Below are 26,581 nucleotides of genomic sequence, written 5' to 3' on the forward strand. Positions count from 1 at the left end.
GGGCATGTTGTGGGGTGGGAGGGCGCTGGGTCGAGAGAACTGGGGCTTCCCTCCTACTTGATGGAGAAGGCGCAACTGGGCAGCGATTCCAAACAAGCTTAAGGGGTACAGCGGCGCGGGGGCGAGGGGCGGGGGAGGGGAGCCAGGTTTGGGAGGCAGGAGCAGGAGGGCCTCCTCTGGGCGGGCCGAAGGGCAGCCAGGGGCTCCGGGGGGGGCGGGGCCAGCGCCCGCGCTGCGCGGGGTCGGGGGTCCGCGCCGGGAACGCCGCGCGCCGGGGGCGGGGCGGGGCGGGGCTTCGGCGGGCGGGCGGGGCTTCGGCGGGCCCGCCCCTCGCCCAGGTAGCCAATGGGCGCGGCGGCGCCGGGTGACGGAGCGAGCCGAAGTGCGAGTGCCCCGGCGGCGGCGGCGCGGGCGGCCCAGCCGGAGCGCGAGGGTCTCCGGGGGGCGTGGGGCGCGGGCGCGCGGAGCCGGGACCCCGGGACCCGGGAGGCGGCGCGACCCGGGCCGCGGGAGGAGCGCGGGAGGCCCGGCGGCGGCGCGATGCCGCTCGCCCAGCTCAAGGAGCCCTGGCCGCTCATGGAGCTGGTGCCGCTGGACCCGGAGGTGAGCGGCGGGCGGGAGCGGCGCCGGCCCTGGACCGTCCTGGCCCCCGGGGCGGGCCCTGCGGCAGCCCGGCGGCGCCCTCGAGGGCGCGGGTGCCCCCCGATCTCGTGCCCTCTCGGGCAGCACCCCCCGCGCCCCGAGTGCGTGCGCCGGGGACAGCCTGCCGGCCCCAGGAGCCCCCAGCCGGGAGCGGGGTCCCGCGGGGCGCCGAGAGAGGACCCCTTTTGTCCATGCGCACAGGACTGTGCCGGGAGCTGTCGGAGCGTCGCCATCGGCCGGACAGGCAGGGCCGGGGCTAGATGCCTGCTGCAAGAGGCAGGACGGGTCCCGGGCCCCCACTTCTTGACCCCCCCCCCCAGGGCCCTACTCCGAAAGCTCCCCCCTTCCCCGCTGTCCACCCCGGGAGGACTGACCCTCTTGGCGGTTGTGGAACATGGGGTGACACTGCCTGTCTGGGGCCATAACGCTTGATTTTCTTTGCCCCAAGGCTAGTGCCAGAAACCTGTGTCCCCTCCTCCTAGGCTGTGGAAAGAGTGGGGGGAAAGCCCCTCAGACTGTGAAGATTATTATTAGGGGTGTGGAAAGAGGGGAGGACCTTGGTTTCTGCCTCCCTTCTTGTCCCCACTCCCAAAGGATGGGCTGGGCCCCTGAGGAGTTTGGCCTCTGCCAGCCAAGCTTCTCCCTAGAGCAGCTCCTCTCCGCCTCCGGCGGGTCCCAGCGCGCAGTAGGCCAGCTCTTCCTGTGCACTTTGATCCTCAGGGTCAAGGTCAAGCCCGTGGATGGGCAGGTCCCAAACTTTCCCCGTAGCTTCTTGCTGGGAAGGAGGCAGGTGGTACTCCCTTTCCAGGGGGAGGGGCTCTGTGCAGGGAGGGTATGGAGCCCTCAGTGAGCCTGGGCACCGGGGTGGTTTTCTCCTGCCTAGGTCTCCTCCTCTGCCTTCTCCTGCCAGGGGCAGCCATGAAGAGCCCTGCCTTTCTGGGCCATAGGCTGAGATCAGAGGGAGGACCTCGGATCCCCAGCACCTGGGGTGTGCTGCCCCTTTAAAGGGACGGTCGTGGCAACACTGGCTATTGGAGGGTGGGCGCGGCAGGATTAGGTAACCAACCTGAAGGCGCAATTTGGAGTAAATTGCTCTGGGATCCTTGCCATGGGGTTTTTACGGGCCCTGCTAGCTTCGCCTTCGGAGGAGGTTCTCTCGCTGACTCACCCTCTGAGGTGAGGAACACTGCCCTCTGCAGCCCCTGTCTCCCCTTCCCCCTTAGGATTGGGGCAGAAGGGCCAGAGGTGGGGGTGGGGGTGGCTCAGAGGTGATTTCCTTTGCCTGGCACGCCTCTGCCACTTAGGCCTCCCTGGAGGAAGGTTGACTGGGAGAGGCCAGGGAGGGACCTAACCGAAGGACTCACCTTGGGTTATATTAATAGGGAGGGCTCAATGCACAGTCCAGGGCAGGGCACTAGTTCTTCCTGCTTCCCTTTGGGGTGTCCTGGGGGTAGGGACTAGCTTAACCAAAGGGCCAGGTTTAAATGGGAAACTCAGCTCAGTTTTGAACACTACTGCACCGGAACTGAAAGGAGAAAACTGGCTTATTTTCCAGCATTAAGGGGGACTGTGATTTCTCCATGAGCTTCACCCCAGAAACCTTGTGCGACCCTCAGTTAGTCCTTAGCCTCTTTAGACCTCTGTTTCTATAGTGGCCAGGGCTGGCTTTCAATCTCTGCTTCCTGGGGCCGTAAGAGTTCAAAACCCTGGGCACATGCTGCCCATCCCCCACCCCCACTCCTCGGAGGTGCCAGGTGACTGGGTGTTATTGTTTGGGTAACAGGAACCATGGGGCAGGCAGGTTGGGCTGCTCTCACTGGAGAACAGGGCCTCGCTGTTCTTAGCCCAGGTGACATGTAAGCGATACAGCAGCCTGACCTGCAGGTATAGGCGCTGCTGCTGGCTCCTGACTGGGAAGGAGGCACGCAAGGGACTGGTGGGGCCTTTGGCAGAGGCCTGGGATCTGGACTGCTGTGCCCTCCCCATGACGCTTCTGAAAATGGGCTGCTGGGAGGCAGGGCTTGGCCCAGGGTGTGGCCCAGGTGGAGTAAAACCATTGAAAGTGAGGGTGAGGACTCTGCTGAGCCTTCCTCCTGGCACTGCTGGAGCACTGCCTTGTCCCCGGGCCTAGCCCTACTGTGTACAGAGCTTTGTTCTGTGCCACCACCCGGTTTCTCCTATGTCACCTATTAAAATAATTCTTAAAACAACCTCTCAACTTAGGGATTAGTACCCCCATTTTCAGATGGGACAACTGAACTCAGAGGGTGCCGGCCTGTGAGTTTAATGTGAAAGCCAGGATTGGAACCCAGACCTCTCACTGTGCTGTCTTCCGCCATATGGGGGGAGGCTGCAGAAGGGGTAAGGGCTGGGAGCAAACTGGCTCAGGTGCAAGGTGCTCCAAGAGAGGCTCCGGATGTTGGCACACTCTCCTCGTCCCACGGGGCCCCTGTCCAGCCCTTCCCGAGGGCTGGTGGTGCCAGCCGGCCCTGGCACCTGGCCCCCAGCCTCCAGCAGTGTGATGACTGCCAGTGCTGGGCTCTGAACCCAGCTCCTGGGGCTGCTTCCTGCCTGTGGGGCCTGTGCTGGCTTTGTCCATCTGCTGCCCTTCCCAAGACGAGCTGCTTGTGTGGGAAGTCGGGTCGCCTGTTAGGACCTGACCTTTGGGGAGGGGCAGAGGCCTGGTGCCCCTGAGCAGCTGCCCTGTGAGGAGAGCTTGAGGAAAGAAGGAGAGCAGGTCTCTGTGCTCTTAACACAAAGGACCCCTTCTGTGCCAGACTTTTTAGACAGATTGAGTTGAGTCCTTCATTCAGTGTCCTGCAGTTAATCATTCATTCATTTATTCACTCAGTAAATATTTATTGAGCACTTATGGGACAAGTACTATTCCAAGAAACAGGGTGTAACTGTGAATAAGACAGACCTGCCTGCATGGTACTGATGAGAAAACTGGGTCCAGAGAAGTGAGGTGACGAACCCAAGGTCGGAGTGGGTGTCTGGGAGCCTGGCTGAGCAGCCATGTCTCATGGCTACAGAGCTGTGTTCTTTCTGTCATCCATGCAGCAGCCAGGCACCGGGGGCGGATGAGCACTGCCTTCCCAGACCCAGACTCTGGGGGAGGTCACTTGTGGCCATCTGTGTACTCCCAGGCCTTTGCTCAGGGCTGCCCACTCCTCACTGGAGACTTTGTGCTTCAGCTTTTGCAGACTTGGGTTTCTGTGAGGTTGGCACCCAGACTTGAGGCAGTCAAACGGGGACCGTGGGGTCCCGTGAATCATCCAGACCTCTGCTCAGTAAACCCATACCTCTGGGTACATGCACCTCCTCATCCCCTCCCTCAGCAGGGATTTAACCTGCAGCCTTGTAACTTGTGTTCTGGCCCCATGTCTGTCACCTGCTAGTCTGAGGGACCTCAGGTGAGTCCCTTAATTTTCTGAGCCTTGTCTGAAAATGAATGTTATAGAACCTGCTCTGGCCTCCTTGCTCTCTGCTGAGTTGGCTTTCACTTCATAACCGTGTTACACTGTGAGCTGGGTCCCAAGGAGAGGGTGTGGACAAGCGTGTCTCCTTCCAGAGTCAGCCTGCGGGTTGCTGGGCACTGTGGGAGGCAGAAGAGGGAGGAAAGACCTTGAGGCTGTTTGGACAAAGGAGGTGACATTGGAATGGAGTCGTGCAAGAAGACCAGGAGTTTGTCAGCAACTGGAAGGATTTTGTTAGTAGAAGGACGCCGTGCAAATTCCCGGGGACGTGACGCTGTTCAGGGGCTCAGGTTGCTCAGGTTAGCTCCAGATAGGGCCTCGTTGGTTGTGGATCAGTTACGTCTCAGGTGAATGTCTTTATAGGCACCGTTTTATTTGCTTCTTGCAGCCACCTGATGAGGTACGTTACTTTTATCCCACTTCACAGATGAGGAAACTGGGACCCTAAGAAATGAAGTCACCTTCTCAGGGTCATTCAGGTGGTGGTAGAAGCCAGAATGGGAACCTGTGAGGTCAGCTTCCAGAACCCACATTCTTGTCTTGGAGGTTCCAGCAGGGGAGCGCAACTTCTCTTAAACTTTTTAAAAAAAGATTTATTTATTTATGCATGCAAGAGCTGGGGTACAGGCCAGAGATGTGGGGGGGGGTGAGAGGGTTCACCAGAGACAGAGTGGGGAACAGAACAGGCAGATCTACTGAAATACACTGCTGAGGGGAGCAGTGGGTGAGACAGGAGAGGTCTGCTGCGCCATGTGGGTAGCTCCCTGGCTGGGCATTGAACTCGTGCTACAGTGGCTACTGATGGCTTCATAGTGCTGAGACTCAACCCCATTGTGTCACCAGGGGGTGACTTTTATCTAAAGCCATGGCAGTGCTTGGGGCTTGGGCATGGAAGGTTCTCGCTGAGGGGCGAGTGGAGGAGACAGTGGGTCACTCAAGAGCAAGGATCACAGTTGGGTTTAGGAGGGGTGAGGCTTCTCGTGGGCTGGCTTCGGCAGGGGGCGGTCGTGTAGGCTGTTGTCACCTGTGGGAATAAGAGCAAGAGTCTAGAACGCTGGGTGAGGCAGAACTCAAATCTACAATTGCATCGCATCTCCCCCCAACCTGGCCCTAATACGGCAGCCTTTCCCCAGGCTGCTGGGAGATGATTGAGTAGCTGTGTGTGTGGTGAGGGGACTGCAGGACACTGGCTCCTGGGGAGGATTCGGGATGTTGGAGGGGCCTGGGTGCAGGGTGTCCTGGGGGTGCGGGGGCGAGGTGGGGTGCCTGCTCGGGCAGGGAGATTATGTAATGGGTAGAGCACAGCTGTGCCTGCTGCTGCAAGCAATGGCACAGCTGTCCCATGGACCCAGCCCCTGGCTCCAGAGCCCTGAGCCATCTAGGCTGGGCTTGCGTGGCTGTCAGGGACCGTCTGCTGCCCCACACACCAGCAGCCGGGTGGGTCCAGCTCCTTCCAGCTTCCCAAAGCCCAGACGAGTAGGCCACTCAGGAAAGGGGTGCGTTTGAACAGTGCCCATCTGAGGCGCAGTCTTGAGCTGGAAGAGGCAGCACTGCCCAGAGGTGGGCTCCCGGCCCCTCCCCTGCATGTAACTCCTCGGCTGTGGTGGGGGCAGCTCTTCAGCTGGCCTTTTCAGAGAGCTCCTGCTCGTCAGAGGCCAGATTTTGAATCCCACTGATCAGTTGTATGACCTTAGGTGCCATCACCAGGCCCCCTCAGTCTCTCCCTCTGACAAATGGGGACTGGTTGCCCCCCACCCAGGTCCTAAGGATTTAATGGTGCCACAGATGTGAGTCACTGAGCCCATGCCTGACATGTGGCAGGGGCGCGGGAGAAAACAGCGGTTAGCACGAAGCCCTGGCCTCTGCCCTCTCAGGAAGGACAGGCCTGTGTGTAGATAGTCCCTGCAGTGTGACAAGCGGCACAGTGAAGGGGCATGGTGGTGATTCTGCCTGGCAAGGGTGAGGGAGGGCCAGGGCAGGGCCTCCGCCATGTCTGGGCTGGACACTTGCCCAGACTTGGTCTCCTTCCATCCTCACAGCAACTCTGGGAGGTGGGTGTGATGACCCCCGTGTTGCCCATTGGGAAACAGGCCTCTTGTTGGTCAGTTGGCTCAGAGTCACAGTTTGTCTCTAGTCCTTTTCTTCTTCCTGGGAGATGCTGTTTGCCGGACAGAGCAGGAGAGAGGGAGGGTCAGGAAATGCTCTGCTGGGGTTTTGAGGGGCTATGCAGGAGGCTCCATATTTGTACCTTCACTGTGAAAGTTGAGGGGACTCACCCAGAACTCCCACCTCCATGGACCCCAAGTTGTTGGGGGCAACCACGGCTGGGGGGTGAGGGATGGGAAGGGTTCCCTCAGGGTCTGGCTTTGCTTTGTCCCACACTGGTAAGTTCTGACAATGTTCCCCAATCTACCTTCTCTTTTCCAGAATGGACAGGCCTCAGGCGAAGAAGCTGGACTTCAGCCATCCAAGGTGAGACCCAGGACTGCCTTCTTGAGCTAAGAATGGGGCGGGACAATTTGCGTGGCCATGAAGGAAGAAGGAGGTCTGAGTGTAAAGGCCCTGGCCTCTTGGCCTTTTGCCCAGCTCAGCCTTCCTGCCCTGGTCCCCTTTCATCCTCAAGGCAATCCTATGCATAGAGATCGCTTCCCCCAACCTTCCTGTTTATCAGGTGAGGACACTGTGGCCCACAAAGGGTCAGGAGCAAAATCCAGGCTGGAACTGTGGTTGCCGGTCTCCCACGCCAGACCGTGCTCCTGGTCTATCTGCTCCTGTAGGCCGGTGCAAAGAGAGGCTGAAGGAGTGAGGGAGAGCTCAGGTCGGCCATGCTGCTCTCCTCTGCAGGACTGGGCCTGAAGAGGGGCTCTCTCTGCCTCCCCGGGCTCCTCCCTGTGGTCCCTTTCCTCCCCATGGCTGGTTTTGTGCGTTGACGAAAGTGCCTGACTGACTGTTACAAGCTTCGGTGCATCCTGGTTCCCCCGGTTCAGGACTGGCTCATCTCTAGGTGGAGAAGGATGACACCCAGTTCAGTTCTTGAGAACCTTAGGTCACAGAGCTGCTGCCTGGGGCTTTGGAGGCTGCCTGGGCAGGACAGAGCCGGGCTCTGACTGTGGCGCAGACCTGGGTCAAGTCCCGGCTCTCCCTGCCCATCGAACTTGAAGCTTTTCAAGCTTGAGTCTTGCCTTATGTGAAAGGCAGGGAGATCGTGCCGGCCTTACAGGAGTGATGTGAGGACAGATGAGGTAGTAGCGGCCTGGCATGTAGCACTTCAGCACCAGCAGTGTGAACTGCTCAGCTCCACTTCCTTCCGGGGCCTCACCCTCCAGGCTGGGGTCCTCCTGGGCGCCAGGGCTGCCATAAACTCGACCTTTGAAATACACCCAGGTCTGGTCCTGTTGTTTACCTGGACTCAGCCTCCTTGGATAAGGGGGTCACTCCTGTTCCCTCCTCTGTTGGTTACCCTGGCAACCGTGGGCCAGCAGGCTCAGTGGTGTGGACTGGGCCCTCGGTGTGTCTTGGCCCATGTCTGGAGAATCTTCTCTCGCAAGTAGCTGCCTTGGCTGCCTCGGAACACAGTGAAGGGCTGTAGGCTTCCACGAAAGAACTGGGATATTCAGATCTTGGGGCTGAGGTTCTGGGGGCCTGCCAGGGAGCTTGCAGCTCTGGGGGAGTTGGTAATGATTACGTTTCTCACCTAAAGCACTGGAGGGGATGCTTGGGACAGGACCGGAGCTCACCCAGGCAGGTAACCAACATTGGGTCCCCACTCTATGACTCCTGCTCTCGGGTAGAGGGTCCTGGGGTGAGAAAGGAGACAGGGCTGGAGATGGGTGGTGAGGGAGAGCCTCAAATGCCACACTAAGGAAGAGAAAGGGCTTAACCCTTACCTGGCACCACATCAGAGCTTGGCATTTGGTTCTTACTGCCCCCCTTGGAGGGAGAGATTGGTATCGACCTCAGCTGACAAATGAGGACACTCATTTGTCTCATAGCTAGTGGGCAATGGGGGCAGCTTTTGCTTGGCCCAGAACCCACACTCCTCACAGCCCAGGGAACATGGAATGCTGAAAAGGAGGAGTTTTGTGGCCCTGTGACCCCCGCAGTGCCACCAAAATCCCAGAATCCACTTCTGGGCTCAGCACCCCAGAGGGTACACAGCCTGAGGTCAGCACAGCATCATGGAGTGCAGTGGGATAAGCTGCCTGCGGGCCCTGGGCTCCAGCAGACTTTCTGTACACCCTGCTGGGGTCTGGGAGAGCCCAGAATAAAGGTAGCATCCCCACCCTCAGTCTTGGGGAGAGAGTGGAAACAGGAAAGCTGTGTGGTGGGTGCCGTGATGGGGGAGAATGCAGCTGTGGGCACGTAGAACTGCCACTCTGCGCCGGGTCCCACGTTGGACAGAGAAATACACCACCTTCCAGGTGCCCGCATTTCTCAGTGGCATCTGAGCGCAGGGCTGAAGTGGACAGACGGATGGCCGCCGCTGAATGTTCCGGGGGTCAGAAGAGTCAGGGTGGGCTTTGGGGCACCAGGCCTTCTCCCCTGCAGAGTGGGCATTTGGCTGGGCCTCAGCGGGCAGGTTGTGAACAGAAAGGGAAGTGGCCCTTCCAGGTGGAGAAGGGGCAGGAAGGGGAACTGGGGAGTCAGCTGTTCTAGGTTTGGAATCAACCCCTTTTTCTTCTTGGCCTTCTTGCCTGGACCAGTGCTTTGCCCCTCTGAGGCTCAGATTCTTTCTTTCTTTCTTTCTTTCTTTCTTTCTTTCTTTCTTTCTTTCTTTTCTTTCTTTCTTTCTTTCTTCTCTTTTCTTTCTTTCTTTCTTTTCTTTCTTTCTTTCCTCTTCCTTCCTTCCTTCCTTCCTTCCTTCCTTCCTTCCTTTCTTCCTTCCTTCCTTCCTTCCTTCCTTCCTTCCTTCCTTCCTTCCTTCCTCCTTCCTTCCTTCCTTCCTTCTTTCCTTCCTTCCTTCCTTCCTTTCCTTTTCCTTCTTTCCTTTCTTTCCTTCCTTTCCTTCCTTTCCTTCCTTTCCTTCCTTTCCTTCCTTTCCTTCCTTTCCTTCCTTTCCTTCCTTTCCTTCCTTTCCTTCCTTTCCTTTCTTTCCTTCCTTTCCTTCTTTTCCTTCCTTTCCTTCCTTTCCTTCCTTTCTTTTCTTTCTTTCTTTCTTTTCTTTCTTTTTAAAATTTATTTATTTATTTATACAAGCACTGGGTACAGTCAGAAGTGCGGGAGGGTGAGAGAATTCACCAGAGCCAGAGCGGGGAGCAGAGCAGGCAGACTGACAAAGTACACTGCTGAGGGGAGCAGCGGGCGGCAGGAGAGGTCTGTGCGCCATGTGGGACCCTCGCCAGCGCCCAGGGATCGAACTGGCGCTGCAGAGGCTGCGGGAAGCCTCGCAGCCCAGTGCTCAACCGCTGCGCCACTGAGAAGGCCCTCAGATTCTTTCTTGCATTAGAACAGCGTCCACCTCTCAAGGCCACCCAGATGAGGGAATGTGATGCCTAGAAAGCAAAGACTCCTGCAAGATTGGTGTTTAATGCATGTTTATTTTACTCATTTCGGGCAGAAGGGGGAGTGGGCTTTAGCAGCCATGGCGTGGGGAGCCGGTCCAGAGCTGCCTGGACCCTCTCAGCCCCAAGCCACCTGGGACCCTTAGGCACACTGGGGCTCATTCACCCTCCCTCCCTTCCTGGGGTGGACTGGGCACCCCAGGCACCCCTCCCCCAGCTATCTCCGGAGCTGGACCCCTTTGAAGCGCCTGCAGGTCTATTTTGAGAGCTGAGTGTCTGCCCCCTCCCCTCCTCTCTTCCTGTTTATGAAACCCTGATCCCTCCGGATCCCTCATGCTCCCCTGGCTGGAGCTCAGGCAGGATGTGACTTTGGACTTTGGGGAGCCTTGGGCATCTCAGGTGTTGGGGGAGTGGCCCTTGGCCAGGGTAGGCCAACCCACCCTCCCAGCACCTGGGCCCCCGTGGTCGGGCTCTGTCCCTTCTGCCTGCCCAGAGGAGACCCCTGGACAGTAAGTCTTCCCAGCTAATCCAAGGAGAAGTTCTGTTTACAATGTTCCCTTGTCTCTGTGGCCCATTTTGCTTCTAGAAACAACCTTTTGAGGGTGGAGTATCTGGTTTTAACCTCAGTTTTACAGAGGAGAAAACTAAGGCTCAGGTAGGAGATTTGCCTGGGAACACTCAACTTAGTAAGTGGACGGTTCTTAACTTTCTACCCTGGATCTTTCCCTGCCTCAGCCTCTTGCTCACATTGGTGGCTCTCCACGAACTCTTTTTTGCCTCCTCTCTGCTGACTCCTTTTCATCTTTAGGGTCCATTTGCATGGCCCCTCTCTGGAAGGTCTTCTTGAGCCCACGGGGCAGATATGACCTTCTCTGGGCATCCATGATTGAGGAGGGACAGTGGTGTTTAGTTAGTGTGGACTTATTTGGTGGGGGTCTAGACCAGAGCTAGCCTTAACATGTGCGCCTCCCGTGCCTGCTTCCTGGACTGGGGGCACAGCAGGGAGCTGGTGGCTATGCGCGATGTCCAAAGTCCTTGCAGGGAAGGCGAGAATGAAATGCTCAAGAATGTAGGCTTTGGACACAAATGGAGTGGCTCTTTCCTCTTCTAGCTGGGTGGCCTTGGGCAAGTCATTTTCTCGCTTTCCACATATCTGAAAATGGGGCGATATCTCCTTCCTTGGAGCTGAAGCACAGGGCCCAGCAGAATCCACATCAGCCAAGGTTGAAGGAACAGATGGTTCTGTGCGCGAAGTTCAGGAGACACAACGTTATCACTCATGCCTGTCCAGGCCTAGTGACCCCCTCCAGGGTGTCGAAGGACTGTGGACCCCTCCTCACCTGCCCAGAGGCATGCTGGGAGACCCTTCTGGGGACATCTGTTCCACTAGAGGGGGCAGTGCCTGAGGGACCCTGCAGATGCTGCCCGCTGGAGAAGGGGAAGTTGCTGACCTGGTCTGTTAGGGATTTGGCAGGTGGGTTTGGTTGCAGCTGGTAGAAGGAGGTGGGGGTGGGGACCCTGGGGCCAGGGATTAGTCTTGGTTGGGTAGGTGGGGGTCTCAGGGCTTCTCTCCCAGCTGCCTTTGGGAGGAAGTAAAAAAAGAGGAAGTATCTATAGGGGAATAGGGCAGGGACTGAGGGATGTGGGCTGGTGCCTGTGCTCCCCCCTCCTGCCGCCAGAGGAGGCCTCCACACACCCTCCAGTGAGGGCATTTCTGAGACTGTTTCCTTCCTGTACCCTGCTTGCCACAGAGTCTTCCTCTCCTGAGGGACTCAAAGACTGGGGGACTGATCTGACCCTGGACCTAAGAATTTTAGGATTCCTGGGGCTGCCCCAGCCTCTAGACCCTGCTTGTGGAAGTAGGGGTATGGTAAGAGGCCTCTGACTAAAGAGTACCTTTCACACTCCCTGTAGCCATCACCACACTGCTCCAAGAGGCCTGTGAGGACGGGAAGGGGAAGTCCGTGTGCACATGGGGGGTGTGTTTCCACACAGGGGATGTCTGTGGACAGGGTTTCCGATCACTGGCTATGTGTTTTCGTCTGTGTGTCAGTTCCTGTGGGTGTGCTGGTGTGAGCGATAAGCTGAGGCCACGTGGAAAGGGGTTGGGCCTGGTCAGGAACCCCAGCCCCAGATCCTGCTCCTCTCAGACCTCAGTGAGGGCCTTGCTAGATTCTTGCCCCCCTCACCCTCTCAGGGTCCTGGATGGGCAGACTTATTCAGGGCAGAACTGAGCTTGGTGGTGCCTGCTCTATGGGCCGCCATTTTGGGTGGGCCCAGCCCCAGAAGGTGACAGTGAGCGAGGTCTGTGCTCTGGGCCAGGGCAGCCAGAGACTGTGACCTCCCTACCTTCTGCCCCCCATTCTCTCGGAGGGGGGTCTTTACAGGTGCTGGGAGGTCCACACTGCCACTGTCTCATCGCTTTGTGACTTCTGTCTGTGTTCCAGTCTCCAGAGGAGGATCAGAGGAGACAAGGAGGGCTCTATCCCTAGGCACCCTCCTGGAGTCATGATGTTGGGGTCTACACTGTCCCCTCCTCATCACTGGACCCATCTTCTGTCCCTCCTCCCTGCAGAGAGGGAAGTGAGAAGGGTGGGGGTTAGGGACCCTGCCTTCTGGCCAGTAAGCCCCAAAAAAGCAGAAGTAAGGGGAGTAGCGGGGCCCTCTGGCCACCACCGTGAGCCCCACCATGCAGACCCCGCCAGATCTCCCCAGGGTTGAGAGAGACTTGGCCCCCCGTCCCAGAAAGGTGAGCAGAGGGCTGGCCTGCCTCCAGGTCTGTCAGCAGGACTCTGGGCACGGCATGGGCTTGGGGGTGGCTCTGTCCCCTGGGGTTTCCGGGCGACTACTTCTGTCTCCAGGGAGTTGCTTGTTGTCAGAGGCAGACAGAGTGTCAGACCTCAGAGTGTAGTGGGTAGGATTGCTGTGTGGCCACAGCCCACCCCAGCCCCTCTTGCAGCCCGGCTTTCTGCCTGTCCCACCCAGGGGTCGTGCTCAGGGGCCTGAGCATTTTGTGGCTGTTACATGCAGCCCTTTACCTGTCAGGCAGGGTCCCCTGAAGTTGGGACTGTGTCTCTGAGGGTCAAACTTGGAGTGGGAAGTCTCCGGACTGATGCTACTACTGAGGGAGGGGGCGTGCTAGGTGGACAGGAAATGGCTCCGGCTGACTTGCTTGCCCACCCTTTCCTGCACTTGAGGCTTGCTGACCCAGGCCAGGCAGTAACCAGGGAAAGGACTTGGGTTCCAGTCCACTGGTTTTCTTTTCACTGTCCTCTGGCCTCAGTTTCCTGTTCTCGAAATGGGGATAACAACTTTTGAGACGTTTGAACCAGAGGCAAAGCCCGCAGATTGCACTCAGGAGATGTCCCTCTCAACCTAGCCTCTTACCTGGGCCCCCTCAGGCCCTTGCAGAGGAAGAAAATCCCAGAATATTGGCAGACCTCAGAGACAGGTCTGCTGCAGACACTGGGCTGCCCTCCCAGGGACTGAGGTTTCACAGGCAATGTCCCCTCACCTCTTTCCCAGCCTCAGGCAGGCCAGCAGGAACCCAGAATTCTGCCCACAAGTCCAGGCCTGACCCCCTTTCCTGCCCGTGTGTCTGCCTGGATACCTGCCAGCCTCCTGGGGCCTTGCTGACGCTGGTTTTCTTCTGACCACCGGCCTGTGTTGTCGGGCTCCTGCCTCTGTCTTCACGTCACGAATGTCTGCCTTCACCTATCGGGTGCTTGTCATGCGCTGAGTGTCTGTTGGGTTCATGTCACCTTCTGTCTCTGCCTGTTGAGTATGTGTCCCCATCTGCCTCTGCCTGTTGGGTCCCCATCTGCTTCTGCCTGTTGGATGCAACCCCCATCTGCCTCTGACTGTTGGGCCCCCACCTGCCTCTGCCTGTTGGGTATGAGTCTGACCACTCTGCCTGTTAGCTTTGTGTCCACTCCTGCCTCCATTTTTGGGTGTATGTCCTCAGCTGTCTCTGCCTGTTGGGTCTGTACACCCTCCTGCCTCTGCCTGTTGGATGTCCCCCTTTATCTGTCTTCACCTGTTGGGCGCCTGCCCCAGCATGTTGGGTGTCCTTCTTTATCTGCCTCAACATGTTAGGCTCCCCTCTCCCCTGCCGGGCACCTATCTACTCCTCAGCAGCTGGGGTGGCAAGGGACTTTCCCTTTGTAGCCTGCGGAGGGTTGGGGGAGGGCCTGAGGGCAGCCCTCAGGCAACTGTGGGGGGGGAGAGAGAGGAAGGGAACAGAGGTGAGGGTGTAGGCCTGAAGCTGGGAAACCACAGGCCCTGAGTGATTGGTGGCCCCGGGCTGGGCCCTGCCCCCTCCCTTACCCTGCACATCCGCCTTGGGCCTGGCCACCTCCGCAGCAGCCCTGGACGCTGCCTGCTCCTGCCATGGTGCCTTGGCCCTGCCGGGCGGATGGAGCAGAATCCAAAGCCGCCCCGTCTGCGGCTCTGGGCCCTGCTCCCCTGGCTACCCAGGAAGCAGAGGCCCAGGATCGGCCAGACCACCCTGACTCCCCCTGGCCTTGGCTCTGGCCCCAGGCAGGACTCGGTGAGTGTGCCCAGATGTCGGGTCCTGGCTATGCAGTGGCCCTTGAAGCAGGTGCCTGGGCAACCAGTTGGCCTGGGCTAGCACTGGACTCTGCTAGCCTGGACCAGCCATGCTGGGTGACTGGACCCTGCCCAGACTGGCTTCCCAGGGAAGTGAGGAGACACTTCTCAGTCACAGGCTCCAGGGCACCGAGACAGGCAGACAGGAGGGAGGACAGAGGGGTTCTCGACAACTAGGGCCTGCAAGGAGCTTCTAGTAGACATGTATGAGGGAACTTTGGAGGGTGGCTCAGAGTCTGACCTTAGCTCCTACCCACCCAGACCCGGCGTTGGCTGGGTTGGTGGGGGAGTCCCCGGTGACTCTTGTGTCCCTGTGTGACTGAGCTCCATCTCCTGGCAAGAAAGATCCCGTCATCCATCCTGATGAAAAACAAAAGCCGAACTTTATCTCCCCAGAATAAGAACAGACTCTACTTCCTATTGTGGCAAAACTAAACCCTTTGCAGCGGGGGAGGGGAGCCCCACAGAGTAGCCTGGGGTAGGTCTGTGGGTATCAGCCCCAACCTGGGCTTGGCTCGGCCTTGTCCTGCTTGCTCATCCCTCTGTGCCTGACCAGGCAGGAGCAGGAAGAGCAAAGGGAGCAGCGCCATCCCTGACCTCTGAGGCCCTTTTGGTATTGACCTTGGAGGCTGGCCTGTCAGGGTAGCTGTCTGTTGGGCCTGTCTGCAGAGGTCTGGTGGGAGTGGACTTAGGTGGAGGGACTTGCCCCTTGCTGGCCTGGTTGGGGTCCTCCATGCCCACCAGCTCTATCCCTCCCTAGGATGAGGGTGTCCTCAAGGAGATCTCCATCACGCACCACGTCAAGGCTGGCTCTGAGAAGGCTGACCCATCCCATTTTGAGCTCCTCAAGGTTCTGGGTCAAGGATCCTTTGGCAAAGTAAGTCCTGAGCCCACAGCTGGACAGGCAGCATACAAGTGGGGGTGAAGGGCAATCTTGGGACCTGAAGGATCAGAGGGCAAGGGTTGATGGGTCTGTGGGAGGAGGGGAGGTCAGCTTGGCACACAGAAATGGCACAAGGTCAACTCAGGGCTCAGGGAAGTTAGAGGTTGGCCTGGGACTAAGGATGACAGCCAGTAGGCTCAGCGCACTCCCCAGCTTCTCCCCATTTTCCCTCCCCTGCTGCCTTCCCAGGTCTTCCTGGTACGGAAGGTCACCCGGCCTGACAATGGGCACCTGTATGCCATGAAGGTACTGAAGAAGGCAACACTGAAAGGTGAGTAGGGGGCCCCTCCCCGCACAGAACGCAGGCTGGGCATGGGATTGAGGGAGTCAGCCCAGCTCTTAAGGGTCTGGGGTCTGTGGAGGCAGTAGCCTCATCTCCAGGGGCACCTGGTCTCAAGGTAGAGAAACAGGCCTGTTCTGAGCTGCCCCTTACCCCCCACCCTGCATGATGGTGACAGCAAGGTCCAGTCCAAGGATTAAGCCCACCCACCCAACTCCCAAGCAAATGCCAACCATAGTTGAAAATAAATTTCTGGAAGGAGGTGGTAGGCACAGTGTTGGTCCTGGGGGTCCTTGAGTATTAGGCAGCCGCTTGGTTGGGTGGATGCTCTGTCAGCAGACTTTCCTGATGTGGAGGAGTCTGAGGGAAACCTCAGGGAGGATGGTGTGAAGGAAGAGGCAGGGAACCCAGGAGGCAGCTGGACAGGGGGAGAAGGTGACTAGACAGCCACAGGGATGGATGGCAGAGAGGTCCCGAGGGAGGATGAGCCCAGGCCTGGAATTTCTGTACTCATCAAGGGTGTGAAGGTGCTTGGTGGTGGGCTTTGGGCAACTCTTTGATCGGCTTGGGAACCAGTGCAGCCACTGCCAGGTGGAGCAGACCCTGGCTGGGGTGAGGTGGGAGTCAGCAGTGTCAGCCTTGGGGGTGTGAGGCATCTGTGGCCCATGAACTGTCTGTGGGGTGACATAACTAGTGCCCTGAGGTTGGCCTGGTAGGTTGGCCCAGGGAGGGATGGAGAGAGGCTAGAAAGACTCAGTCCTGCTGGGAAGGCCTGGGGGATGGGGGTTTGTGGAGAGGCTGAGCAGACCCACAGAGTAGAGCAGTCAGTGTGTGACAGGACCCCAGGGAGCATGGCCTGCGGCAGCACAGGGTGTCACCATTTGAGCGGTGCTTTCAAGGATGAGTGGAGGAAAGCTCCCCAGCAAGGAGGAATTGCCTGCCTAAGCAAAAGTGTGGGGGTGGTTTGGAAAGATGAAGTGCACTTGGGAAGCAGGACTAGGATTGTTAACTTCAGTTTGGCCCCTGCTGGGTCTGGGAAGGGAATCAGAAATTTAAATAAAGGGAAAAATGTGTCTAAAGGAGGAAAGCCCTGTCCGTGGCCTAACTCAACCTAGCAGGTTAGAGAGGACTCTCAGGGGAGGTGGAGCCTGAAATGAGTCAAAGGAGAACCTGCTGTGATCAGAATGACCTAGGGACTTTTTTTCTTTAAAAAAGATAAAAGTGGGTAGGGCGGGGGGGGGGGGGGGGGGGGGGGGAGGCAGTGCTTGCTCAGACGCATGAGTGAATTTTAGAGCCAAGGAATCTGCCTTTCTGACGAGCACCCCGGGTCACTGCCCTCACCACTCTGGATTGGGGATGTTTCTGCAAATGGAGGGTGGGCGGGTGTCGACCTCCTAGGGCAGCCCCAGGGGCAAAGGCTGAGCATGGGCGAGGAACAGGCTGCTCGCGCTGGCAAGACTGAATGACCCTCCATGGGGCTTGTGGGAGACAGGGCTAGGAAGATGGGCAGTGTGCTGAGGGTCCAGCCCTGGGCACTGCCATGAGGGGTGAGGAGAAAGTGGACAGAGAGCCCTGCTCAGCCAGGCCCCGGGGTGTCTGTGTTGGGTGGGTGACCACCTTTCTCCTCTGGCCAGTGCGTGACCGCGTGCGGACCAAGATGGAGAGAGACATTCTGGCCGATGTAAACCACCCATTTGTGGTGAAACTGCACTATGGTGAGACACAGACCCTCCCTAAGCGCCCACTCCCTGCCAGCCTTTGCTTCTCCCTGGTGGGGGCCGTTGCCCCACCACCCACCTGGCAGGTTAGGGTTGCTGGGGGCAGCGGGGCAGGGCTTCGGGCCCAACTGGCTGCATTATGGCCTTTTCCCCTTCCCCCAGCCTTCCAGACAGAAGGCAAACTCTATCTTATTCTGGACTTTCTGCGAGGTGGGGACCTCTTCACACGGCTATCTAAAGAGGTAAGCTGACACCCCAGTGCCAGGAGCCCCTGGATGGAACTGGGGGGACAATGAGGTATACCATTCTATGAAGAGCATGTTCAGTGTGTCCTGGACCTTCAACCACGAGCTAGCCTTGCAGTCCTGACCCAGGAAATAAACCCACCCTGGTCACAGCCCACACCCTAGCAAAGCCCCTGAGTGTGTCCCCATGATGGGCCACAGAGGACCAGGTCCTGGGTCTGATGCCAGCTTGATTCCAGGAGCTGAGGGTGGCTCTGACATCTCTGTTCTTCCAGCACGGCCCTAGGCAGGGCCATGAGGATGGGGAGAAGCCCAGGGCCACCCAGAAAGCTAGATGCTTTAACATCATGTTGCAAAGGATTTGAGTCAGATATACAAATGGGACTGTTTGGTAGTACAAGCCAAATTTTAAAAGAGCACCAATTTTTAGAAATCTTTAAAATGTTATTTCAATTTTGAATAGGTCATACATTTACATGATTGAAAAGAAAAATAGTCATTGAGAAGTTTTCCTCCTACCCCAACCCCCTCCACCCCCAGTACTGGTTTCTTGTCTAAACTTCCCATATTTTGCAGATACAAACTAATCTCCCCACCTTCTTACATAAAAAGTAGGATTTTATATATACTGTTCTGTACCTTGCTTTTTGCAAGATAGGTTATCTTAAAGATGGATCCATCTCAGAACCTGGAGACCTCCTTGTTGAAGGTCATGGCTGTGTAATATTCTGTTATTGTTGTTTGGGGAGAGGCAGTGGATTCTGGTTATCTGCTGTTTGATGCTTTGAGCTGTTTCCAGCTTTTTGCTATTTCCCAACAATACCACAGTGAGTGACTTGTATTTTAGTCACTTTGTATTTTAAATCCCTTTGTAAAGAGAAGGGCATTGGTACGGGATCTCTAAGGCTGTTCCCCAAGGTGGGCCCTCTGGACCAGGAAGTTGCTGCTGACTGCCCAGTGCCCCGGCGACACCACTCCCACCTGTTGCAGGTTATGTTCACGGAAGAGGACGTAAAGTTTTACTTGGCTGAGCTGGCTTTAGGCCTGGACCACCTGCACAGCCTGGGCATCATTTACAGAGACCTCAAGCCTGAGAAGTGAGTGAAGTCCTCAGCCCCACTCCAGCCTGCCAAGGGGGTACAGAGGCAGACCCTGAGTCTCTTCTAGGACAGGGCCACCCTGACAGATGTGGGCATGACTCCCCTAAAAGCCCCTTCTTGAACTGTCCCATGAATGGGAGGGTGGGTGGCAGCAGGCTTGCCGTGGGGCTGTCTGATCACTAGTGCCTCCATACAGGTGCAGTGCCTACCTTGTGGGCTAACTTGATATGATATCTGAAATACTATCACTGAAAGTCATTCCTCTAGAATTTTCCTTAACATCTAAATAATCTCAGATGTAACCCGGGAACCAGGGCAGGTACTGGGGTGGGATGAGATCTGACTTTAGAGTTAGATCCAAGTTCAGATCTTTTCCCCACTACCTGCTAGCTCTGTGACCAGGGGGAGTTACTTCAGCCTCCCTGAGCTTTAGTTTCCCCATTGTTAAATAGGGCCATAATAGTACCAACCACACACAGTTGTTTTAAGGTTTAGCAAAAAGGACAGGCAGCACCCATGTGGCACCAGCCCTGCCTCACCTCACCCACTCAGGCATCCGATGGACCTGGGCAGAGCACCTTCTTTGGGCCAGGCCCAACCCCGTGGTGTCACCAGAACTCACCAAGGGGCCACAGCTGGGGGACCCTGACTCCTACCTCTCTATTACAGCATCCTTCTGGATGAGGAGGGCCACATCAAACTCACTGGTGAGTGGGAGACACCTGTCCCTTTGGTCACAGGGGAGGGCAGGTCGGGCTCTTAACTGTTGGGGCTGAGTACCTCAGATTGTTCTTCTTGAGAGTTTGTGCCAGGCCCTTGAAAGTGGTCAAAAGCCCAGGCCCCAGACTTGGACTGGCCTAGGTTTGAATCCCAGCTCCCCACTCTGTAGCCTTGGGTGACTAAGTTAATCTCCCTGGGCCTCAGCTTGTTCTTAAGTTTCTTGGAGGTGATGCCCTCAGGCCTCTGGGCTGGGGGTGGGGTGGAGCTGCAGGGGTTGGTGGTGAGCGAGGCAGGGCATCCTGAAGTGTCCTCTTACCCTCCCTGCCACAGATTTCGGTTTGAGCAAGGAGGCCATTGACCACGAGAAGAAGGCTTATTCCTTCTGCGGGACGGTGGAGTACATGGCCCCTGAAGTCGTCAACCGCCAGGGCCATACCCACAGTGCGGACTGGTGGTCCTATGGGGTGTTGATGGTAAGCGCCCAGGCCAGGGTAAAGTATCAGGGCCAGGCCTTTGGCCTCAGTTTCATGTGTACAGTGAGTGGGGCTTCCCTCCTCCCCTCTCGCAGCTGAACTGACTTCACCATCCACTCAGCTCAGACCCTTCCTTGGAAGGGCCCCATGGCTGGCTCCACCTGAGGGGGAAGGTAGGGACCCAGCCTCTCCCAGCCTCTGATCCCTAGTGCTGCTCTGAGGGGTGTTGTTGACAGAGGCGAGAGACAGGCACAAGTCTTGCTCCAGGTGGACTTGGACCTCCAGCAGGCCTGCAAAAGTCCTGGGAATGGAGCCGAGCAGCCTGAGCAGGAGGAGGCAGGGAGCGTGGGAGTCAGGGACCAGAGCCTGAATAGACCCTTGTCCTCTGCAGTTTGAGATGCTGACGGGCTCCCTGCCCTTCCAGGGGAAGGACCGGAAGGAGACCATGACAATGATTCTGAAGTAAGCACCAGCCCTGCCCTGACACCTCAGGGCCTCCCTTCTGTCCACAATCTCAGTTTGGGGGCCAGAGTAATACCCTGTACCTGCCTCAGATGCCTCCATTAATGTATTATGCCTTCCAGGGCTCCCTTTCATCCCCCAGGGCTGTGGGAGGGACCCCTGAAGTCTTTGGGAGGTGAGTGAGTAGATGACTTGTCTGGACTGAGCTGGAAGCTAGACTGGGTGAGGGAGGAGGGGAGATGGGCCTCTGGGGTGGGGCTCAGCCCTCATGAGACCCGCGGGCTGTTTCAGGGCAAAGCTAGGCATGCCCCAGTTTCTGAGCACGGAAGCCCAGAGCCTCCTGCGGGCCCTGTTCAAGCGGAATCCTGCCAACCGGCTCGGTAAGCAGCCCCAGCCCAGGGGCGGGGAGTGGGGTACAGCTGCAGCCTAGGCCATGAGGCCACATCTGGGACTGAAAGGGGCTGTTGTCCTTTGTGTGGGCAGACAATGCCGCCGGCCACCCTGATTTCTGGCTCCATGTGTGGTGTTTGGGGCAGGGGGGTGACCTGTGTGTGGAGGGGGAAGGCAGGAACTGAGTCATTCCTACTCCCCCTGGGGACAAGGACAGAGGCCCCCACACAGCTCCACTGCCAAGGCTGCTGGCATGAGAGAGCGTGAGCTCTGGAGTCACAAGCCTCAGGTCCCAGTCCCCACCCCGTGTCAGGTCCCCGTGGCCTGGCACCCAGAGGTCCCCCCATGAATACTTGTCGGATGGATGAGTGCACGGTGAGCTGAGTGACAGTGAGCCTCACCTCCGGCAACACACGAGGTGAGGATTTCCAGCTAGCTCGCAGGGCATGTGGAGTAGGTGAAGTCACATGAGCCTAGTACATGAGTCTGCTCAGTATGTATTGGCTCTGGGCCCCCAGGGGCACCGGGACCGTGACCAGCTTTGTAAGGTCCAGTCCAGGTCCCCGGGATCCAGTGAAGTGAGAGCCTGTTCGTGGTGTCAAGGGCAAGGGGATAAGACAGCAGAGATGAGACACAGGTTGGGGGTAGGGGGTACCTTACAAGTCTCAGAACAGGTCTTCCCCTGTCCTGACCACGTGGCTTTGGTAGATGGCCTCACCTTCTCCCATGAGGACACTGGCACTTGAGCATAAGGGGCTCCAGCAAGTGGAAAATGCTGAATGGACAGTAGGCTTTGGGGTGATGGCTGGGTGGCTTTGGGGCACCTGAGTCCAACCTCTTCCTCCTCGTTCTGAGTGGACTGCTCTAGCTGCTGGGCCCAGACATGGGGGGGGCCGCTTGGCAGACAGGACGAGTGTGTGGGAGCATCCAGGGCCAACCCTGTCTGCATCCTTCTAGGCTCGGGCCCTGATGGGGCAGAGGAAATAAAACGGCACGTCTTCTACTCCACCATCGACTGGAATGTGAGTGTTGGTCTACCCCGGGCCTACCCAGGGCTCAGAGGCGTTGGGGGCAGCTAGTCCTCTCCAGGGCTTTGGTTGGGTTCTGCCTGGTCTGCCTAAGTGCCAGCTCTTCTTACCTTCTCCTGCGTGGAGCTCCTGCGGGCTGTCGGGGGTGTCGTGGTGACCAGAGTGCCCACTTCGCCTTGCAGAAGCTGTACCGTCGTGAGATCAAGCCACCCTTTAAGCCGGCTGTGGCTCAACCTGATGACACCTTCTACTTTGACACTGAGTTCACATCCCGCACACCCAAAGGTGCACACCCCTTGTCTGATTTGTCTTGGGCTGGTACTGGAGGGAAGCTGGGCAGTGGGGCACCCCAGAGGCGACCAGGGTGGCCCCAGGTGTGTGGGCAGCCAAGGGTGGGTCTCTGTCTATTGCTTTGCCTGATTCTCCTGTTCCAGAGCTCTAAGGGCTTCTTTGTGTGTGGGTGAGAGGGTGGGGGAGTGGGAGATTAAGGCCACAATAGAAGAGTCAGGACCCTGGCCCCAGGCAACTTCCAGCCCACTGGGAATACCACATACATCAGTCAGGTTCTCCCTTACATCAGGGCTAAAGAATCTGACCCAGCACAAACACGAAGTGGAGCCAGCCTGGCAGAGCAGAGGCGACAGAGCCCACAGGTCAGGGGCACTTGTGGGCACCAGCTCTGGCCTCTCTGACCACAGGGCCTCAGGGTTCTCATCTGGAACGTGGCCGAGTCACAGATCACTCTGGGTTTTCAGTGAGAACCCAAGGGGAGGGGCTCCTGGGCGAGAGCTTGGTAGATCCTAAAATTTTGACCAGATTACTGGGGGGCATGTTAATTCTGGAATGCCCCCTGGAGAGGCAGGTCGCAGCAGAGCGGGTGCTTCTCCCACAGTGGCTTGCACACCTCTGAGGGTGGGGAGCTCAGCACTTCTCCCGCTGTGCGTCCAATCTTTATTCATTTACCTGCCAAAAATGTACCAGGGCCCTGCTGTGTGCCAGCTACTGGGGGATTGACGGTGAACAAAATGGACCCGGGGCTCCTTCATGGGGTCCTGGTTGTAGTGGGACATGAAAATAGCTCCTGGGTTGTGTGACAAGTGCAACCTAATAGTGGTGGGGCCTGGGGAGCAGCTACAGGCAAGGCTTCTCAGGAGATGGCATACGCCAGGCCTCCAAGGATGGACAAAGCGTGATCACCTAGTCAGGGGGAACAGCATATGTGGTGGCTCAGAGACCCCTTTAAAAAGGCTCTGAAAAGTCTGCTTGTTACTGAGCTGTGGAGTGGGGAGAGAGAGAGCAAAGATCACAAGAACCTCAGTTGCCAGGCGAGGGAGTTGGGCTTTGTCCTGAGGGCAGAGAGGAGCATTTGGGGGGCACGGGCAGGATGGTGGGTTTGAGACGAGAACCATTCCTCTGGCTGCTCCACTGAAGTTGGACCTGAAGGGGTGGATGTGAGGCCTTATAGGGAAGGAGTAAAGTGTCTTGACCTGAGCCAGATACTGGATGTGGGAGTCTTAAGTTCTCCGCATGTCAGAGTGGGCTGGTCTAAACACTGAACAGATGGACAAACTGAGGCCTGGGGGTGGAGCAACCTTTCTTACACTCCTACCACTAGGAGGAGTCTCAAAGCCCTGTGGCCACCCTTTGCTGGACTACCGTGGGGTCAAGGGGGCCTCCTCAGGCTCACATCCCCCTCTCACCCCTACAGACTCCCCGGGCATCCCCCCCAGCGCTGGCGCCCATCAGCTGTTCCGTGGCTTCAGCTTCGTGGCCACCGGCCTGATGGAGGACGATGGCAAGCCTCGGACCACTCAGGCACCACTGAACTCAGTGGTACAGGTGAGGAGGCAGGAGGCTGCTGCTTGGTTGTTCTTTTCCTCCTAAGAGCCACAGGGCAGAATGTCTAGAACACAGGCTTGGAGTTGGACAGCACTGGGTTCAAACCTTGATGCCGGATGAAGCCCTTTAAGCCTCCAACCACCCTGTGCCTCAGTTTCCCCATTTGTAAAATAGATGACAGCTTGGGTATTAGTTTACCAGTGCAGAAGCAGGACATTGTAGGGCCTGGAGAAGTGCCGGGGGTGCCCAGGGTGGTGGTGCTGGGGTGTCGCACTGCTGCCAGGGACGAGTGGCACTCACACTTGTCGGCCATTTGTGCACTTTCCTGGCTCCTTGGGAAACTGGAACTGAGAGGCAAGAATGTAGACTCTAGAGCTGGTTATGTGGGTTCTGAGTTCACAAGATAAGGAGGGGACTGACTTTTCTGGTACCCCATACAAATGGAGGTGCTGATAGAACCTTTCTCCATAGAGTTCTCGTGAGGATTAGATTTGTTAATATGTGTAAGTTAAGGCGACTGTGTAAGTTAATGTCCAACTGGGACTTCTTAGTCCAGGACAAATGCTAAACCAGATGGGATGCAAGGACAGCAGGTGTGGACCAGCACCGTCCACAGGACGTGTGTCCCCCTGGTGGAAAGTGAGGGGTGCCTGCTGTACACCAGGCCCACGGGAGCATTTTCAGTTGTTAGGGCCTCAAAGCCTGCGGTACCCCCTCAGGTGGGCTGTGACACCCCAGGAGGGCAGCCAGCACACTCTAGGTCACGGTGTCCCTCTCAGGCCTGCCGGACTTCGTGCTGTGACCATCACCTGTCTCCCCTGCCACCCTCTGGCTGCTGCGGGCAGGCTGGGAGCAGAGAACGGGGTCAGCGAATGGGTCCAGAGAGATGCAGATTTTTGCCTGAGGAGACACAGCCAACACTCCCCCAGGCCCTCTGGTCCTTGCCTGGTCTCCACTGAGCCAGGGGGACAACCATGGACCCCTGGGTGCTGGAGCAGGGGCTCAGCTCTACCTCTTGGTTTCCCGCAGCAACTCCACGGGAAGAACCTGGTTTTCAGCGATGGCTATGTGGTAAAGGAGACTATCGGTGTGGGCTCCTACTCTGTGTGCAAGCGCTGTGTCCACAAGGCCACCAACATGGAGTATGCTGTCAAGGTGGGCCTCTGAGTGTGGCTCGGCTGAGGCTGCTGGCGGGGAGGGGAGGTGCCTGAGGTTCTGGGTGGGTGAAGAGTGTGACCAGGCCCTGTGGTATGGACTCCGGGACAGGGATCGCTTCTACTGTCTGTCCCCCTGACAGCCACATGCACCCTATTCCCTCAGGTCATTGACAAGAGCAAGCGGGACCCCTCAGAAGAGATTGAAATTCTTTTGCGGTACGGGCAGCACCCCAACATCATCACTCTGAAAGATGTGAGTGGGCTTCTTGACTGGGGTGAGGACTGGGTACTGCAGTGTAGGAACTGGCTCAGGGCCGCCATTTCTTCCACACTGACCCTCGCTCCCTGCTCATGGGGAGGGGTGGCTCTCAGCTCCTCCTGCCCGACTGCGCCCCCCGGGCCCTCCACTTCAGCCTCGGAATCTCCTCCATCAGTGCCAGCATCCTCCTGTCTAGGGAGGATGGGCCCAGAGAGATGCAAGCCCTGCCGGGGCCACCCACCACAAGCAGAATGCACGCTCCAGGCTCGTGTCTTTCTGCCTGGCCTGTGAGCTGGTGACTGAGGGGCCCAGGCCTGGCCTGAATGGAGGGACCTGATGGTGAGGTCTCTGGCAGGTGTATGATGATGGCAAACACGTGTACCTGGTGACAGAGCTGATGCGAGGTGGGGAGCTGCTGGACAAGATTCTGCGGCAGAAATTCTTCTCCGAACGGGAGGCCAGCTTCGTCTTGCACACCATCAGCAAGACCGTGGAGTACCTGCACTCCCAGGGGGTGAGTCTGGAGGAGGTTACCAAGGGCATGACCCCCAGGCTGGCCTAGGCAGTGGCCATCCCAACCAGCCAGGTGTGGGAGACTAGGGTGAGTGGATAGAAGGAGGTAAGGGAGGGAGAGAGGGAGGCATTGAGGCCACTTGTGAAAAGGAACATTTTTTCAGTACCTGCTAGATACCAGAACAAGGCAAGTTCTTTCCTTACATTACCCTATTGATTTTCACAAGCCTCTGAGGTAGGTGCTATTATTGGCCCACTTTACAGGTCAGAAGACTGAGGCACAGAGATGTGGTATCACTTGTCCAAAGTCATGCAGCCAGGGATGAAGGGAGCCAGAATATCAGACTGAAATTTTTGGCCAGGGAGCTGCAGATGGAGAGTGATGCTTTTTTTTTTAATATATAGATTTATTTTTATTTATGCATATAAGAACTGGGGTGCGGGGGCCTCCACTGGTGGCGCAGTGGTTGAGCGCTGGGCTATGAAGCTGCCCGCAGCCTCTGCAGTGCCGGTTCGATCCTCGGCCGCCGGCGAGGGTCCCACATGGCACGCAGACCTCTCCTGCCGCCCGCTGCTCCCCTCAGCAGTGTACTTCTGTCCTTCTGCCTGTTCTTCTCCCCGCTCTGGCACTGGAAAATTCTCTCGCCCTCCTGCGCTTCTGACTGTACCCAGTGCTTGTATAAATAAATAAATAAATCTTTAAAAAAAAAAAAAGGACTGGGGAGGATTCACTAGAGACAGAGTGTGGAGCAGAACAAGCAGACTGACTGAAATACACTGCTGAGGGGAGCAGCGGGCAAGACAGGAGAGGTCTGCTGTGCCATGTGGGTCAACTCCCTGGCTGGGGATCAAACTTATGTTGCAGTGGCAGGCGATAGTTTGATAGCACTGAGACTTAACCCCTGTGCCACTGGGGAGGCTCGTAAAGCCTTCCTTTTTAATGCCACTGACTTGAAGAGGTCAGTTCTGTGGAATATCCCCCTTTTGGAATTTGCCTGTTTGCTTCCTCATGACATCATCTAAATTGTTTCTCTGTGGCCTATATTTCCTGTAAACTGCCAGGTGCTGCAGAGCCTTTATTAGATTCTACATCATATTCTTTGGGGGAGCAGGGAGTCCCAGAATGGGAGGTGCAGTGTGCTTCCTGTGGCCCCAAATCCGAGCACACAGACTGTGCACCCCTGCCAGTAGGTACCTTCTGGGGGTGGTAGGGTGGGGAGGTGG

General features: G+C 57.4%; 1 protein-coding gene across 3 annotated transcripts in view; it reads left to right on the plus strand.

The window, feature by feature from the left end:
• The first annotated feature begins 379 nt into the window (after window positions 1-379).
• RPS6KA1 (ribosomal protein S6 kinase A1) overlaps window positions 380-26,581 on the plus strand; it is a 33,391-nt gene continuing 7,189 nt past the window's right edge. Inside the window, exons 1-17 of one of the 3 annotated variants that reach the window (XM_037499030.2) lie at window positions 380-603; window positions 6,549-6,593; window positions 14,991-15,107; window positions 15,363-15,444; window positions 17,088-17,168; window positions 17,334-17,413; window positions 18,407-18,513; window positions 19,186-19,223; window positions 19,567-19,709; window positions 20,101-20,171; window positions 20,463-20,551; window positions 21,519-21,583; window positions 21,772-21,874; window positions 23,298-23,428; window positions 24,458-24,583; window positions 24,749-24,838; window positions 25,200-25,358. In XM_037499030.2, the coding sequence (XP_037354927.1) occupies window positions 541-603; window positions 6,549-6,593; window positions 14,991-15,107; window positions 15,363-15,444; window positions 17,088-17,168; window positions 17,334-17,413; window positions 18,407-18,513; window positions 19,186-19,223; window positions 19,567-19,709; window positions 20,101-20,171; window positions 20,463-20,551; window positions 21,519-21,583; window positions 21,772-21,874; window positions 23,298-23,428; window positions 24,458-24,583; window positions 24,749-24,838; window positions 25,200-25,358 (1,590 nt within the window). In that variant the 5' untranslated portion in view covers window positions 380-540. Of the gene's footprint in view, window positions 604-6,548; window positions 6,594-12,212; window positions 12,372-13,940; window positions 14,172-14,990; window positions 15,108-15,362; window positions 15,445-17,087; window positions 17,169-17,333; window positions 17,414-18,406; window positions 18,514-19,185; window positions 19,224-19,566; window positions 19,710-20,100; window positions 20,172-20,462; window positions 20,552-21,518; window positions 21,584-21,771; window positions 21,875-23,297; window positions 23,429-24,457; window positions 24,584-24,748; window positions 24,839-25,199; window positions 25,359-26,581 lie in introns of those variants that run through there. The other 2 variants (XM_037499031.1, XM_037499029.1) reach the window with 2 other exon arrangements.

Source organism: Talpa occidentalis, unplaced genomic scaffold, assembly GCF_014898055.3.
Source record: "Talpa occidentalis isolate TD23 unplaced genomic scaffold, MPIMG_talOcc4v2.1 talOcc4.9, whole genome shotgun sequence".
Taxonomy (NCBI): Eukaryota; Metazoa; Chordata; class Mammalia; order Eulipotyphla; family Talpidae; genus Talpa; species Talpa occidentalis.